We start from the raw sequence: 18,400 nt of genomic DNA, 5'->3' as shown, positions 1-18,400 counted from the left end.
TTTAATAGGACAACATGAGACTGCTAAAATGTCATTGCCCTCAAATTAATTTATAAGTTCAACAAAATCCCCAAATAATACTCAAGTTTATTCTAAAAATAAATATGTGGAAGTAGCCAGGAAAAAATTTTAATATAACAAAATGAAAGGGACTAGACCTACCATTATTTTAAAGCATATTATGAAGCTATAATAATTCCAACTGGTACTAGGGAATAGGCAAAGTTACCAATGGAACAGAATAGAAAATCCAGAAATACAATCTAAATGAAATAATGTATGTGGAAATTTAATTTAAGATAAAGACAGTCTTTTAACCCAGTGGGAGAGGGGGGATTATATGATAAAGGGTAGAGACAACTGGTTAATTGGGGGAGAGACTGTACCTCTCATTCATTTTACCTAAACACATAAATTGTAGGTAAATCAAAGTTTTAAACATCAAAAAATGAAATCATAAATTTCTGAAAGAAAGCATATATAAAGTTACAATCTTGACGTGAGGACAATTTTCCTAACCAGGACACAAAGCCCAGAAGATGAGAAGTTTTAAAAAATATTTTTAAATGTTAAATTTTAAATTCCCAAGGTTTAACCTTCACATATTTGGAATATGTACATTTCCTCCTTTGATCCATACCTGACTCTCCTTTCTCTCTCTCCTAACTTCCTCCTCTTCATCCCTGTCACCCTTGACCTCCATTTCTGGAGGACAAATGGGAAAGTTAGTTTAGGCATGCTGCATGAGGACCCCCAACTCCCCAGTGCTCACACACTTTGCATTCTTTCAAATAGTTGACATATCTCCAAAATTCTGAAAATCAGAGTCATTCTGAAAACCTGAATCTGGCTGAGCTCTTTCCTTTCAATGAACTGCACTCAGACTAGAAGAAAACTAGAAGGAGAAAAGACAACTGGAGGAGTGGTTTAGTTATTTTGTTTGCTTGCTTCCTTTTAAAGCTATTATTGTATTTGACTCCTCGTTTAGATGTTTGCATTTGGTTATTAGATTTATTCCTTTATTATAATTTCAAGGTAAATTTCTGATTAGAGCAATGATAAAATGTTCTCTGAGGGGCCAGGGTCCTCCCAAGAACACACTGTCAGCCCACAGGCTCTAAAAAGTAAAAATTCTCATTTTTTTTTTAATTCTCACTTTTTTAATTGAAAAAGTCATTGGAAAAATTTTCAACTTTGAGAACTTCAAAACTTTTCTCAAAAAGTAGAAATGTGTTAAAGAAACAGAAGCATGAATCCCTCCTATCTGGTCACTAGACCAAGCTCTTTGGAGAGGCCTCGACTTAGCCAGTTGGCTGGTAACAGGGACTGGCAGATGCCTAACAACTTCCTTTCTCTCCGTCTGCCTCCCTCTGCAGCCCTCTTATGCTGAGTTTGATATTAGTGGAAATGTACTCGGCTTGATCTTCAACCAAGGAATGATCTGGTGAGCTATGCTTTTTGTCTGGGGACCACTGATTCGGGGAAGTCAGAAAACTGGAATCCCAAGCTTGGCCTCCCACCTAGCTAGGTAGAGGCTGGAAAAATCCTCAGTCCTCTCTGAACTGCCTCCGTTCAGATGACTAAAAGAAGGAAGATGAGATGAGAACCAGGACAGTATCTGGCCCACCCATGTGTTAGCATGGACAGAGAGGGAAGGAGGGGGATGTAGAAAGATAGGAGGGGGAATGAGAAGGAGGAAGAAAAAAAGGAAGTAGAGAGGGGAGAAAGGAGGAGGGAAAAGGGAGAGAGGGAGGAGAAACAGAGGAGGAAAGGCAAGAAAGAGGAGGAGGGAGAAAACAGAAAGGAGAGGAGGAGGAGAGGAGCCAAAGGGTTCCCTCCTCTGAGATGGGAGATGAAGAAAAGGCTGTGTAATTTCACCCAAAGTCTTTTAAGAGGCCAAGGGCTCACTGCAAGCCAGCATCCAATTCTCTTCATTTAAGAACTTCAGATCCATTTCTGAACAGCAATGCTGTTTTAGGGGGATCACAGAGAAACAGGCAGGAGGCCAAATAATTTGCTAGGTCCCTTGTGGTGAGGCAGTGGTTAAATCCCAGCCAGAAGCCAGGCCAGTAGAGCTTGGAGGTCTCCTTCTCCTGAGGAATGGGTGGCTGGGGCTTGGTGGTAAGCATCCTGCTGCAATGGGAGGCCCATGCCCTTGGGATGTGCAGGGAAAGCAGCTAGGCCTCATACTCCTAACCCATCAATCCCATTTCCCCCTGTCATCCTTCCCTGGCATCTCCTGCTATGGGGCCAACCAGGTGTGTGGTTTCTACCCTTCCAGGATGGGCTCCTTCTATGCTCCAGGACTGGTAGGCATCAATGTGCTACGTCTGCTGACCTCCATGTACTTCCAGTGCTGGGCAGTGATGAGCAGCAACGTTCCCCATGAACGTGTGTTCAAAGCCTCCCGATCCAGCAACTTCTACATGGGCCTCCTGCTGCTGGTGCTCTTCCTCAGCCTCCTGCCAGTGGCCTACACCATTATGTCCCTCCCGCCCTCCTTTGACTGTGGGCCATTCAGGTGCACAGTCTTGGTTGCATGGGAGCAGCTCCTTTCCCAGTCTGCTCAGAGGTCCAGTTCTAGTGTCACACCAGCCTGCAAAAGGCCATGCAGCTCTGAGCAAATCATCAGAGCTGTTCAATAGCATTTTCTGCAAGGATGGAAATGTATTTCTACGTGATCCAATATGGTAGCCACCAGCCATGTGTGGCTTTTGAGCACTTGAAATGAGGACAAAGAAACTGAATTTCTTTATATCATTATAATTCGTTTTTTTTTAAAGATTTTATTTATTTATTCATGAGAAACAGAGAGAGACAGAGTCAAAGACAGAGGCAGAGGAGAAGCAGGCTCCATGCAGGTCTCCAGGATCACACCCCGGGCCAAAGGCGGTGCTAAACCGATAAGCTGGGGCTGCCCTCATTATAATTCATTTGAATTTAAATCACCACACATGGCTGATGGTTACCATATTGGACAGCGCAGCTCTGACCTTTTAATATGTGGATAATCTACTGCTCTGGATTCCCTTTACCATGGGATAAGTAACGGGGGATATTCTGAAGATGAAATACCCATACATTTATAAGTGCCATTCAAATGTGAAGCAGGAATTGAGACTTTTGACTGCACCACCCCCCCCCCCCCCCCCCCGGCCCCATGCTCTGCAGAGCATTTGTCAGCACTGCTGGTTTCAATATAAGTCAGACTAGTTCAGGACACTGGGTGTTGTATAAAGAAATAAGTAATTATGTAAGGAGGTACATTGAGAGACAATATACACCTGCTGCTCTCTTTCCAAACATGAGACCCTCTGGACACAAAGCCATCTCTCTACTCCATAACAAGGAGTTGATTCTGTGGTTCAAGCAGTTTGGAACATGCTGCCCCTTTTATCTGCCACCTTCTCTCTTAGAAATGCTCGAGGCACACTCTTTATTAATGGATCAGAAGAATCAGGCAACAAGATAATATGTACGAGCCATAAGTTTCCATCCTTATCGAGCACAGACTCTTTCTTTATGTAATATCCATGTGAGGCCGGGAGTAAGGTGAGGCTGGTGATGTGGCGATGCTGCACTTGCACAATCCTCCGAGTGAGTAGTGCCTTCAGCTGTGCATCCCAGGGCCTCACCCACCTCACTCTAGTCCTGGCTCCATGCTCACCAATGTGGATCAACACATGGGGAAATGCTGATCCAGCACCTTTCTGTTTACAAGGGACGTAGCTAGAGAAAGCCCTATGCTCGGTGTCCCCCAGCAAGTGCGGTGGTGCTCAGAGACGTTAGTGGAGTGCTCACGGCGGAGTGAGATCCGGCTGCACAGGGGTTCAGAGGGCAGGAAAGGAAGGCTAGGTTTAGAATAGGAGAATGGACTGAGCGGTAGAAGGCCTGGGATACCAGGCTGAAGGGAGAACTACATGAGAGAAGTGATAGAAGCTTCTTTTGACTTCCTAAGCAAGGTTTGGATGGCTAAGCTCTGGATGCAAATGCCAGTGCCACTTTGCTCTGGCTGCCTACCTGCCCCCAGACAGGAGGCCCATGAATGGGTTGCCTGGCCCTCATCATCTGCCCCACCCTTGCTTCATCGCTACCGTGAGAGGTCCCGACAGCCTACAGCCAGGGAGCACGGAAAGGAACGTAAAAACAGGACCCAGAAGGAATCATGGCTGCCACCACCCTCCTGTCACCCTTCTGATCAAAACTTACCAACAACTAGAAGTTCATTCCTCAGATGTTTCTACAGCTGTTCTCTCTCTTGCTTGCTCCAGGTGTTTTCCAAAGGTCACCTCGTCAGTGAGCCTTTCCCAGGAGAGCCTAACTAAAATATCACACACACACATACACACATTTTTTTAAAGATTTTATTTATTTATTCATGATAGACACAGAGAGAGAGGCAGAGACACAGGCAGAGGGAGAAGCAGGCTCCACGCAGGGAGCCGGATGTGGGACTCCATCCGGGTCTCCAGGATCGCCCTGGGCTGAAGGCGAGCGCTAAACCGCTGGGCCACCGGGGCTGCCCAACACACACACTTCTTATCATTGTTTCTGCTTATTGCATCCCTTTATCAACAGCTAGCATCCCAGTCCTTTTGTTTATTTACTGTGTTTGTTGTCTGTCTCCTTCATCAGGACGTAAGGTCCACAAGGATGTGATTTTTCTTCCTTTCTCACTGTCTAGAAGTGAACATCTGGTTTATGGTCAGTGTTCAGACTAGACCTCTCGGGTCACAAAAATTTACTTTTGCAGGGAGGGACTTAGGGTTTCAACCGGATCCAGGCAGACAACATAAATGGATGAGATGGGCAATGTTGAGTCCTGTAAATTTTTTGTAAATAAAGTTTAATTGGAGCACAGTCACATCCACTTGCTTACATATAATCTATGGCTGCTTTCTCACTACAACAGTACAATGGAGTCACTCCAACAGAGATATCTGGTTCGCAAAGCCTAGAATCTTTATTATCCAGCTCTTTCCAGGAAAAAGAAAATTCTCAGCCCCCTGACTCAGAGTGTAGACTCTGGAGTAAGCTTGGATCATCGTGAGAGGTTCCTTAGCTCCCTACACCACAAGTTAATTGCCTATCACATGGAAATAATTGTAGTGCCTCCCTCCTAGGATTGTTATGAGCATTTACTAAATTATTTGCAAAGTGCTTAAAGGAGGGTGCTAATTTCTGTAATAAGGCATATATACGAGTTTATTAAGCCTGGGCCCTGCCCAAGCTGGGGATGGCTGGTACTCATAACAAGACTATGAGGGGGAAAGCATTATCTACACCAGGGCTCAGCTAACTTTTTCTGGAAAGAGCCTGAAGGTAAATATTTTCGGCTTTGGGAATCAAGAGTCAAAATCAAGGATATCATGTAAGTACTTGTATAATAAGAGAAACAGGGATCCCTGGGTGGCACAGCGGTTTGGTGCCTGCCTTTGGCCCAGGGTGTGATCCTGGAGACCTGGGATCAAATCCCACATTGGGCTCCCGGTGCATGGAGCCTGCTTCTCCCTCTGCCTATGTCTCTGCCTCTCTTTCTCTCTGTGTGACTATCATAAATCAATAAAAAAAATTTAAAAAAATAAGAGAAACAAATGGGCACAAAGTTTTTAGTGACAAAATTCAAGATATGATAATAATAGAGTATAATTTTTTGTAAGATACATCCACCATTGAAAAGGATGGAGTACTTTTTATATGATAATATCTCACATAACAGAATCTCAAAGTCATCAAACATCAGTTATACAGCTCAGATTGCCGCCTTTGCTGCCTGGATCCATCATTGTACCAGACATGACATCACATCTCCCACCATAGAAGAAAACTTGCCATAGTACTTAACTACTGCTAAGCCACTGAATTGCTGTGCAGTAGGGCGAGTTAGAATACTCGGCTTCTATTTTTGACAAAAAAAAATGTACAGAAAGGAAAATGATTATGAGTTAAGGATTTTTTTAAGCTTGTGGCTGGAATCCTCTCAACCATCTCAGCAGAAGGCAAACACAGAGACAGAATTCTCCAGGAAAGATCAGTGTGGGTCCCTCTTGTCTAATGGACTGAATTCCCATGACATTTGCGGAAAACCCATCAGGTATTTAAGAATGTCACATGAGCAGTAACACTGCCAGCTTTTGCTGTTATCTTAGGGCTGACCCACCATTGTACTTTGGGAGTAAATAACTTGTTTTCTAGTTTCATGGGTCCACAGACAGGGAAGAATTTTGCCCCAATATCGATCATACCTAGAGTCTTATCAATCTATACGTGATTTAGCTGGTGAGATTTGGGACTTCAGTGCTGATGATATTTAGATGAGATTTTGGACTGTGGGTTGATACTCTAATGAGTTGCAAAACTTTGGGGGATGTAGGAATGACAGTGAATGTATTTTGCTGGTGGGACAAATGTGAATCTTCAAGGACCAGAGAGCATATGGTGATGGGTTGAATAATGGCTCCCAATGATGTTAATATCCTAATCCCTGGAACCTGTGAATGTTATTTTATATAGCAGAAAGGTCTTTGCCAATGTGATTAAGTTAAGGATCTTGAGATGGAGAAATTATCCTGGATTATCCAGGTGAGCCCTAAATGATGAATGTCCTTACAAGAGGGAGGCACAGGGAGATTTGACTACAGAAGGACAGAAAGTGATGTGACCATGGAAGCAGAGAGAGATATGAAGATTCAATGTTGCCAGGCTTGAAGATGAAGAAAGGGGCCGTGAGCCAAGGAGTGCAAGGAATAAAGTTCTAGATGCTGAAAAAAAGCAAGGAAATAGATTCTCCCTCTGAAGGGAGTGCAGCCCTGCCAACACCTTGATTTCAGCCCAGTGAAACATGTCAGACTTTTGGCCTCCAGAACTATAAGAGAACAAATGTGTATTGTTTGAAGTCACCTGTGTGGCAATTTGTTATAGCACCCATTGGAAACTAATACACCATCTAATACATCATGATGCAAGGACAAAATAACCCACATTTAACTGTGACTTCATAACATGTGAAATTCACTTTTCTTGTTTTTACATGACAGACGGCCACTAATAATAATAAAAAATTAATTAATTAAATGTCATAATATGGTGATATGCATGGCACTTAAAAGTGCTAAGCATTGGGATGCCTGGGTGGCTTGGTGGTTGAGTATCTGCCTTTGGCTCAGGGCGTGATCCCGGGGTTCTGGGATCGAGTCCCACATCGGGTTCCCCTTGGGGAGCCTGCTTCTCCCTCTGCCTGTGTCTCTGCCTCTCTCTTTGTGACTCTTATGAATAAATAAATAAAATCTTTTTTTTAAAAATAGTGCTAAGCATTGAGATGGCCACAAATGATCTCTGACACAACAATTCCGTGTCTGCCACTAGAACACCAAAACAACCATAGACCCTATTTAAGTGAATAAGCATGGCTGTGTTCCAGTAATGTTTTACTTACCAACACTGAAGTTTAAATTACCTACTCCAATTGTTATATATCACAGAATATTCTTCTTCTTTTTTTCCCCAATCATTTAAATACAGAAAAACCATGCTTCATTTTCAGGCCATGTGAAAACAAGTAGCAAGCCAAATCTGGCCCATGGGCCATTTTTTGCCAATCCTTGCTCAATACTTTACAGAAGAGAAAAATGAAGCTTCTGGTTGCAACATTTTGGAGGGCACTTATAATTTGATGGCCTCATACACATGATTTTTAAAAGATTTTATTTATTTGTTTGTTTGTTTGTTTGTGAGAGAGCATGAGCAGGAGGAGGGGTAGAGGGAGAAGCAGACTCCCTGCTGAGCTGCGAGCTCAACCTGGGGCTCAATCCCAGGACCTGAGCCGAAGGCAGATGCTTAACAGACTGAGCCTCTCAGACACCCCCACAATATTTTATATAAATTTGTATCTATGCCGTCTAAACAATCTTCTGAGGAAAATACTATTATTATACTTACAATACCATATTCTGCTATATTATTGTTATATTATATTATATAGTTGAGGAAACTAGGGCAGAGAAATGTTCAGTATCTTGGCTGAAGATATGAAACCTCTGCAGCACTGTCTAATAAAATTTTCTATGTGATAAAAAATTCCATATCTACTCTTCAAAAATAGTACCTACTAGTCCCATGACTACTGAGCACTTGAAATGTGAGACTAAAAAACTGAATTTTTTGTTCTATTTAATTTTAATTAATTTTTAAAATTATTATTCTATTTTAATAGCTCCACTGGACAGTACAGCTCTAATGGGGAGAGTCAGGGAACTGATAAAAATAGGCAGAAAGAGAATAAGTAAATTATCCAGGGTGTCCCACAGCTAATAGATGAAGGAGCAAGGTTTTGAACATGAAATTTCAAGCCCTGAAGTCCATTTCTTGACACTGAAAGGACTCACCAAAGCCAAGCAGAGGACCCTAGTCTCTGGGAGGTCAGTCTTCATAATGGTTCTTAGGTATTAGAAGAAAATCAAGATTACTGCTGTGACCTCTCCAGGAGCCTGTCCTAGGAAGTCCAGTCTCCTGAAACTGTAATCTGAAGACAATTGTAGGTATTTTTGAGCGGCCCCATAAGGTTATCTCTTACAGAAGCCTCTAGGGAACTCTTTCCATGCCCTGGGGACCCAGAGGGAGCTCCATGTCGATTTTACAGCCATATGGTAGGCAATTTTCTCCCATGAGAGTATAGTAGAAACTCCATTTTCATCCTGCTGAAAAAGGTGTCAGACACAGGAGACCAATGTAGTCTGAGTTCTCAGGTGCCAAGGACATGATGCTGATGAGCCTGGGCATTGACCCGGCTATAAGATACAGCCAAATGGCAGCCCCTTATGGGGCATTTTTATGTGCAGTTCCTATGGAGCAGAGCTCTGGTTCTTCCAGGAAAGCAGTGGGAGGTGGCAGCTTTGGATTCACGGGGGCGTGGGCCACAGGTGTTTGTGCCACATGAGTTGCGTACTGTGCTGTCATGTGTTCTCTCCTCTTTACAGTGGGAAAAACAGAATGTATGATGTCATCCAAGAGACGATTGAAAACGATTTTCCAACCTTCCTGGGCAAGATCTTTGTTTTCCTTGCCAACCCTGGCCTGATCATCCCCGCCATCCTGCTGATGTTGTAAGTTAGTGAGGGCCCACGGCTCTGCGTCGTGGCAACCTCCCCTTACACCTGAGCCTTCCCTGGCAGATCTTTCTTTCCCCACTCTCTTAATTAATCTACATTTCTTAGAAACAGATCTGGAGACAAAGATTCAAATGCAGATAGTTAATTGGGGAGGGAGAGAGGGCAGTGAGATGGGGGAGGAACAAGAAGGTCATGACCACTGGGATGACTTTAATCCTGCTGGGAAACTCTGGGAATCGGTGTGCCTCAGAGTTATCCTGTTCAAGGGTGGGGGACTGGGCATTTGTAGACCGGCGCCCAGGGCTCACTGGTTGGGTAGGACTGGGAAACATAAAAGGAGAGAGAGGTTGGTTTATTGCAGTTTGGGTCAGCTACCTTCGTGGGTAGAATGGTTTCTGCACGAGTTGGAAGGGAAGCTCCAGGCCAGAAGGAAAGGAACTGGCAGCTTTAAGTCTTACAGGGAGCACACCGAAAGCGGGGTCCAAGGAATACGGATGGGCACTGCCAGTATCTGCAACACTCTCCTAAACACTCACTAAAAATGTTAAAGACCTCTGGGCACTGGGTCTCTACGAAAACAGAGGGGCTGGTTCAGCCTGTCCTTGGGTGTGCTAGGTGCATTTGGTTCGTTCACCACTCTCCCTCCCACCAAAGACTGAAAAACCCTGGAGGATGGTTGGGTGGGTTTCATGATCTCTGTATTGCCAACACCAGCCCCAGGCCTAGAGCAGAGGAGGGAAACAACAGATGTTCAAGGAAGGAACAGGGGAAGAAAGAAAAGAAGGTGGGAAGCGAGAGTCCTGAATTGGAATTACCACCAACGAAAATGTACTAATGAAAATATGAGGTTGTTTTTCTTTTTTTAAGATTTTATTTATTTATTCATGAGAGACACAGAGAGTGGCAGAGAAACAGGCAGTGGGAGAAGCAGGCTCCATGCAGGAAGCCTGATGCAGGACTTGATCCCAGGACCCTGGGATCACACCCTGAGCCGAAGGCAGATGTTCAACCATTGAGCCACCCAGGTGCCCTGAGGGTGTCTTTCTTTATAAAATCCTGTTTTGGCATGCTTTTTTAAATTGGGAAATATTCCTAACATACAGAAAAGTACAGACAACTGTGAATGCAATCACAAGAGTAAACAAATGTTGATATTCTGCATTATGTGCTTCAGATCTGTCTTTTTCCAAGTAACAAATGTTAGGCATACATTTCAAGTGCCCTCCCAATCCTGCTGTCTTCCTTCCTCTCTAAAGGTAACCACTGTTAGAATTCATCGTAATCATTTCCACCCATAGTTTGGTGTTTTCGTCATGTGCATGTGCACTATCCTTCTCTGGGCTTTACGTGCACTCTACATAGCTTTCCTCACTCAACATTGTGTTTGGGGAATTTATCCATGTGGATACATGAGCCCACACTTTAACAGCTCTAGTCTGCTCTGCAGTATGATTAAATCACAGTTTATCCAGGGAGTGGGATGCACATAGCACAGAGCCTGACCAGAGCAGTTACCCAGGATGCATAATCAGCTTCTTCTGCTTTCAAGAACCCCTGCCACTCCCTACGTCTCAGATTTCCAAGAAAGACGACTCTTTTAGCCAACCTTTACTGAGCACTCTGAGAGCTAGAAATGTGTGTGTCATTTCCACATTTAATAAGATAGAAAGCAAGGTGCCCAGGACCTTCTCTAAATTAAGAAGGGAACTTAGGATAGTAGTAGGATATCTCTTTACCCTGCCCAGAGGCAACCTACTCCAGGAAGCCTGCTTTGATTCCTCCAGAAGGAGTCCAGCTCTTGTCATTTTCCAAGACTGCAGGATCACAGGAGGCTCCCTTTTCTCTTGCAGCCTGGCCATCTACTACCTGAACTCGGTTTCCAAAAGCCTTTCCCGAGCTAATGCCCAGCTGAGAAAGAAAATCCAAGCGGTGAGTCTGTCGGAAGCTTTTGTTCAAAAAGATGTCATGTTTTTGGTTTTTGCTAATTTGCTCTGTGAGTCCAGTTATATTATCTAAATGGCTTCCTTCTAAACCAGATCCCAAACCATCTGTATTATAGGAAGCCTTATAAGACTAAATGACATGCATTTATATTCTGAGGCTATTGGGGGCACACAATAATGATGACTTCAATTTGGAGAGGTTGCCAAAGAACAGGAGAAATTCAATGGACTCAAGCAATGTTCATACATAGTAAAGCCAGTATCCCCAATAATACCTATAGGTTAAAACTAATACTAAAATACTAGAGAAAATAATGTCAGAATGACACAGAGCTGTGCCCATGGTGTAAGGGTCTCTTGAGCCCCCGCCCCACGCAGGCAGCCTCTCTCCACACCACCTGACTTCTGACAGCTCTCTTCTGTTCTCCCAGCGCCCACCAGCCTCCTTCATGCGGTAAAGGGCAGACCCCACCCCGCTCTAAACCCTGTCCTCCTTGCTCCTCACTCCCTCCCCCTGAACTAATCTCATTTGCCTCACAGCCAGCTCTCCATCTACATCCTCCTCTGCTAATCTCACCATCCTCCTGCCCAGATACAGAAAACCTTGAAAGGCAGGACTGGCATGGTTTCCGTCCTCCCCTGGCCAGATGCTCCTTCAAATGTTGTGCGAATCTGAGTCTCAAGCTGCCCTCTCTAACCATTGACAGTGTGGACCAAGAACTGGCCATGTGGGGATCCCTGGGTGGCTCAGTGGTTTAGCGCCTGGCCTTGGCCTGGGGCATGATCCTGGAGTCCCGGGATCGAGTTGGGATCGAGTCCCACGTCGAGATCCCTGTGTGGAGCCTGCTTCTCCCTCTGCCTGTGTCTCTGCCTCTCTCTCCTCTGTGTGTGTGTGTCTCTCTCTCATGAATAAATAAAATCTTTAAAAAAAAAAAAAAAAAGAACTGGCCATGTAAGGTAGTGACCAAGAACCAAAGACAGAGTTCTTGTACCCTAGATCTCACCATCCAGGGCTCTGAGCCTCAAACACCCATTCCCCTGAGAACCATTCATCCTTTTCCTGCAGCTCCGGGAAGTTGAGAAGAGCCACAAATCTGTCACGGGCAGAACTACAGGCAGAGATTCAGAGGACACAGCTCAAGGCACCTCCCAAAATGCTACCCAGCTCCCACTCACCAAAGAAGGTAAATACTATTTCATGATGATTACTTTTTACAAGCCCACATGGAAAGGTGGAAAGAGCATATGCTGAGAAATCAGGTGTGGCTGGGATGAAGTCAGAATTCTGACAATTAGCTGTGTGAAGTTAGGCACATTAAGCTAAGAATCAGTCATAGGTCCTACCTCATGGGGAGGGAAGAATGAGGCAGGATTATGCAAGAGGTGAGCTTCAGGGTCCTGGCACAGGGAGAGAACCCATGACTCTGAACTGGGAGGAATATCTGTGAAACAGGGGAGCACCACCACTTCTCCCACGAGGCCATCTCCCTCACCTCTACCCACCAAATCTCTCGCTGCGTTGTCTATGGTGACTCTGGACATTGGCCACAATTCAGCCTTCTTTTCTGAAATGATTTCATCTTCTTCGCTTTCTCTCCTGAGTCTGACAGTCCCCTGTTATATCTTCTTTATATCTATTTAACCTAATATAGGAGCGCTGCTGGTGTCCTCACCCAGATGCCTCTGGGATGCTCGGAGGGGTTGGCTGACATGGGTCACAGCCACCTGAGGATGGAGGAAGCATTTGTTCTGTGTCATTTTGAATGTTTTCTTCAGGAGGAGAAATAGATTTGAATCTGGCAGCTGCTACTTCTAACAGAACCAGTTTGTATTCTCTTTTAAAAAAGAGAAACACTGGAGTATCTGGAATAAAAGGATGAGAAGTGGCCACATATGTTCCAAAGAAAGTGTCACAGGGTGGGTCACCTGGGTGGCTCAGTGGTTGAGCGTCTGCCTTTGGCTCAGGTCATGATCCCGGGGTCCTAAGATCAAGTCCCCACAGGGAGCCTGTTTCTCCCTCTGCCTATGTCTCTGCCTCTCTCTGTATGTCTCTTATTAATACATCAATAAAATCTTTAAGAAAAAGAAAAGGGAAGTGTCACAGGCTTCAAAGGGGAGTGATCACAGACCCTCTCCACCTTGAAAGAGGAAACGTTGAATCAAAACAGACCATCTCTGAGGTGACCCCGTGTTTTAAAGGTTGGCCCTATTGTAAAATTAAACCACATCGATTTGCTGTGATTTTGACCTCTGATGCAGGAAATGAACAAGACACACAAGAAATGGCCGATAGTTCAGGAGTTTGAATTTTTAGTGCAGAAATTGTATTATTTATTTGATGCCTTTATGACATATAGGCAAGACCACACACACTCACACACACAAAGCACACAGAAATAGATAATTTAGCTGTATGGCAGCATTTCCCTGCAAGATGAACATCCTCCATTGGCTTATTTTTAATTCTTGAGGTCCAAAAGTGGCAGAAATGGCTGTGAAAGCAGGCCAGAAGGACAAAGGGACACGGTGTGCAGCCCTGGCAAATGCCGTGTTGGTATTGGAATACTTGTCAGTGTCAGTATTGCTCCTGGAATAGTAACAAATGACTAGTGAATCGTTAGTAGCAAGAAAACAAGTGGATGTCGCAAAAAGAGGACAAGGAGTCTGTGTCAAAATAAGACCTGTCCCTAGTGAGTCTCCCAAAATATATGGAACACATTTCGAAGCCACAGACGTTTTGTTGGTCAAACTGGCTGGCGGCCCGTTGATGCCCTCCAAGACTGGCTCAGGGATAAAATGCAGAAGAGCCGCTGGCTGGCAGCTTACCGTGAGGCTGAAGAAAATATTTGAAATCGGGATCCCTGGGTGGCTCAGCGATTGGGTGCCTGCCTTCGGCCCAGGGCGTGGAGCCTGCTTCTCCCTCTGCCTGTGTCTCTGCCTCTCTCTCTCTCTCTCAATGTCTCTGCATTTCATGAATAAATAAGTTAAAAAAAAAAAAAAGAAAAAAAATATTTGAAATCACCTAATTTTCCCACATAGGGCAGGAAATGGAGTGAATGCAATGTTTGTTGTAGTATCACCAACAAAAATGAGAAAAGGGAATGGACGTATTTGGACACCAACAGACTTAAGTAGGGAAGGAAAAAAAAGTAGGTGCACAAAATGTTTTCTGTGAGAAACCAGGGGACTGGGATCCCTGGGTGGCTCAGCAGTTTAGGGCCTGCCTTCGGCCCAGGGCGTGATCCCGGAGATCCGGGATCGAGTCCCTCATCTGGCTCCCTGCACGGAGCCTGCTCCTCCCTCTGCCTGTGTCTCTGCCTCTCTCTCTCTCTGTCACTCATGAATAAACGAATAAAATCTTAAAAAAAAAAAAAAAAAAGAGAGAGAGAGAGAGAAACCAGGGGACTTACCCTGGTTTGACAGTGGTCATCTCGTGTCCATACAGTCCCCATGTGCCTGTCCCTCTGACCCACCCCATCCCCGCCCAGCTCGACTCCCTGCTGCTTTAAAGTTTGCCCTTCCCCAAATTCAAGTTTTTAGTACAGATCTAAAGCACTTTGAGTTTTCTACTGCTTAACTCAGCACTGCAGCGTTTGATTTTTTTAAAAAAGTAGTGTGACCTGGAGTGCCTAGGTGACTCAGTCAGCTGAGCATCTGCCTTTGGCTCAGGTCATGATCCTGAGGTCCTAAGATCCAATCCTGCATGGGGCTCTATGCTCTATGCTACTGCTTCCCCCTCTTCTTCTGCCCCTCTCCCCTGCTTGTGCTCTCTCTTTCTCTCTCTCAAATAAATAAATAATTTTTTTAAAAAAATTAGTGTGATCTGAACACATCAGTGGGAGTAGGCCATGGGAGAGAGCCTAGGAAGACAGCCAGCATTTCATCTGAAAAACTCCAATGGCCTCCATGGCTGCCCTCACTTAGCTTCTCTTCTTGAAGTGGTCGCTAGAATGATACCAGTTACTGTAACAAACAGGCCCAAACAACTAATGACTCAAACACAATGAAGGTTTACTTCTCCCTCAACCTAAAGTCTATATTGGGTGTTTCCACTTGACAGTCACTTCCTTCCCTGGTGACGCCGCAGGGACACAGGCTCCTTCCACCCTGTGCCTCCGCCTGCTCCAGGACTGGTCTGAGGGGAAGAGCCCAGAGGACACACATGGAAGTGGGCACATCAGTCACATGCCACATTCACCCCTCATGGAAACCTAGTCCATTTCTGTGTCTCAGGAACTGGGTTTGGTAAGGAGCAAGTCAGTAATCACCCTGAGGTCAGAGTTAGGGGAAGGGAAGGAAACTATTAACGAAAGCCCTAGAAGTTAGATGTGATTCCGTGTAGATTACATGGCCCCTTCCAGCATCATATATGACCCTGGAAGCCATCTAGGAGACTCGTACTGTTGTCCCAACTTTAATACTCCAGAAAGCCAGGCTCGCAGAGTCCAGTTTAAGGGCAGCATTCTAAAATCTAGCTCTCCAGCCAGTAGAGTATGTTCCTCCAGCAGATGTGTTTAGGCCTGAGGACCATCTAACCATTCTCACATTTCCACATGGGACTGGAATCCACACACCAAGTGGGCTGGCTCCGGAGGGCTCCAGTTCCATACTAGGCAACCGAGACAAGTTCTCCCGCATCCTCATTCTTATCTTGCTTCCTTTTCCAGGGATGACGCCTCACTCTGCCAGCCAAACCCAGACCCCAGACAAGAAGGCCGAGGATCCTGGGACCTTTGGTTCTGCCAGTGGGACCACGCTGCCTGCCTCCCAGGGCCTGTCTGTAGCTCGGCCTACTGGCTTCAGACCAGATTCTGGCCACGCTCGGCCTCAGACTCATCCTTGGAGGTCAGCCTCTGGAAAGAGTGCTCAGACATCTCCCCACTGACAGCTAGGACTCACACAAACACCATCCTGGGGCTGATCCTTCGGCCCCACCAGATCATACACCCAAAACAATATTCTCTCTTCCTCTCTTTTCTCCCACACATGCATATTCTCTCTCTTCTCATTGAATGCGAAAAGTTTGATTACTTAGTCTCAGGCACTTGTTGGCTACCACAACATTCAGACAATGGTTTCATCCACTCTTTAGGGGGGCTGAGTCTCCCCACTCCCTATACACTGCCCTCTTCCCAGTACCTTGGTTCAGGCAGCTCTGGACCTTGGACTCACCATGGTTCCCTCAGCTCCAGACTTTGGGAGGAAGGAGAAGGCCATGACCACCACCATAGACTTTTCTCATGGCACCCATTCAGGACACTGGTTTCTGTTCATCTTATTAACTGGGAAGAAGATACAGAGGAGTCCACGTTCCTAACTATGGCCTCTATCCAAAGGAGATGAAGTAGTTTAAATAAAAGGTACAAGAAGCCACTGAAAATAAAGGTAGTGAACCAAAGTCCAGCCATTGTGAGTAGGAAGATGATTATCCCCCGGAACCCAGCCTGAGGGGAGCTGATGCCATTAAGCAGCAAAAAAACGCACTGGTGTCTTCTAGCAGCAAGGCAAGGAGCAAGTGTTTCTTCTAATTGAAGACAATTTAGATTGCTCAGGGCAGAAAAATCCTTCTCAAATACCAGATCAAAAAGGAATTTAATAGTCTGCTTCTTGTGTAAGGAATGTTGAAGACGATTTCTCTGAGGGGTTTGCAAAGGGTGCAATGCAGAGCCTTGTCTCCAGCAATTCTATGTTCAACTAGTGTCATGGCATGGGTCGATGCAGAACGTCTCCTGGGGGGCAAAAGCCAGGGAGGCCAGACATTGCGAAGGCCTTGGCTATAAGGACAAAGGCTCAGCAGTGTGTGAGTCACTGTCTAGGACTCTGACGGTGCAGGTGTCCTATAGGTGGTGTCCTCCTCTCCTCTGCCCCGTGTTCCCAGATTCCAGGGAGCATATAACTTTAGAATCATCTCGTGCCATGTCTCTGAGTGTCCTAAAGGGAGTCTTCTCCCCCATCCACCTCCCAACCATGGCCCCTGGGGTTCTCAGGAAAATCCCCTACACCCTGAAAGTCAGACAAAGTCCTGGTGGGGAGATGGATATTTTATAGAAATTTCATAAACTATGAATTAAAATAATTCCCAGGTTCCCCTTCAATTCCTTCCCCTTCTCACCCCAGCACCAGCACTTCACACATGACCTAGAATGGATTGGGAATGGGAACACGTGACCAGGAGAAACAGACCGGTTCTTTTGCCCCCTGTCCATCTCCAGGCGAGGCTAAAGAAAATGCTGCAGGTGCCTCCTGTGCGTGGAACTCAGGTCTGACCCCCAATACAGAACTCTTGTGGGTCATGTCTTCTTCTGGGAGGACACACCTTGGCCCTGAGCTTACCTGCCTGATGCCCTGACATGGGGATCCAGATAACCTATCCAACCAAGAGGCCCAAAAATGGTCACCATGTGACATGTGGCCTTCAAGACCACCTGCCTGGGTAATGCCAGTCCCTGGGGTGGGGAACAAGAGAGGCCTGAGTCATCAGCCTCCTTGTGATCACTATCAGCCTTCTGATGGCTACCAAAATGCCTCAACACCCACCATAGACACAAACACATTATCCTGTTCTGTTGATGCACAATTTTATGTGAGGGAATGTCTTTGTTGTCTATTTCTGCACAACAGATTATTCTCAAAATTTAACAGCTTAAAGAAATAAACACTGAGGAGCGCCTGGGTGGCTCAGTGGTTCAGTGACTGCCTTCAGCTCAGGGGATGATCCCAGGAGCCTGGGATCAAGCCCCATGCATCAGGCTCCCTGCTCAGTGGGGAGCCTGCTTCTCCCTCTCTGCCTGCTGCTCCCCCTGCTTGTGCTCTCTCACTCTGTCAAATAAATAAATAAATAAAATGAAAGAAAGAGAGAGAGAGGAGAGAGAGAGGAAGGAAAGAGAAAGAAAGAGAAAGAAAGAAAGAAAGAAAGAAAGAAAGAAAGAAAGAAGAAAGACAACTCGATCAAGAAAGAAGAAAGAAAAGAAAGAGAAAGCACACGTCCCACCTCTCTCTTTTTTTTTTTTTGGTTCTTTCTTCCTCCTCCTCCCCTCCCCTCCCCTCCCCTCCCCTCACCTCCCCTCCCATCCCCTCCCCACCCCTCCCCGCAGCCACTCCCTCCCCTCCCTTCCCTCCCTCCCAAAAAAGGAAAACAAGAAAAAGAAAAGAAAGAAAAGAAAAGAAAAGATTATCTCACACAGTTTCTGTGGGCCAACAATTTGGTAGTGGCTTTGCTGGTTCTCGGTATTGCTCTAGATCTCAGGTGGGGCTACAGGCACTGGAGGATTAGACTGGGACTAAAAGATCTGTTTTCAAGATGATTCATACATATTGCTATTGGCGGGAGGCTTCATTCCTTGCTGGCTA

General features: G+C 45.4%; 1 protein-coding gene across 1 annotated transcript in view; it reads left to right on the top strand.

Moving 5' to 3' along the window:
• TMC2 (transmembrane channel like 2) overlaps positions 1–17,766 on the top strand; it is a 65,941-nt gene extending 48,175 nt beyond the window's left edge. The window contains exons 14-19 of the mRNA XM_038572982.1: positions 1,377–1,444; positions 2,282–2,521; positions 8,976–9,101; positions 10,958–11,036; positions 12,117–12,234; positions 15,718–17,766. Of these exons, the coding sequence (XP_038428910.1) occupies positions 1,377–1,444; positions 2,282–2,521; positions 8,976–9,101; positions 10,958–11,036; positions 12,117–12,234; positions 15,718–15,935 (849 nt within the window). The 3' untranslated portion in view covers positions 15,936–17,766. The remainder of the gene's footprint in view (positions 1–1,376; positions 1,445–2,281; positions 2,522–8,975; positions 9,102–10,957; positions 11,037–12,116; positions 12,235–15,717) is intronic.
• Positions 17,767–18,400: the final 634 nt, after the last annotated feature.

This window comes from Canis lupus, chromosome 24 (genome assembly GCF_011100685.1).
Source record: "Canis lupus familiaris isolate Mischka breed German Shepherd chromosome 24, alternate assembly UU_Cfam_GSD_1.0, whole genome shotgun sequence".
NCBI classification, from domain to species: Eukaryota; Metazoa; Chordata; class Mammalia; order Carnivora; family Canidae; genus Canis; species Canis lupus.
This window is presented reverse-complemented; position numbering and strand designations above follow the sequence as displayed.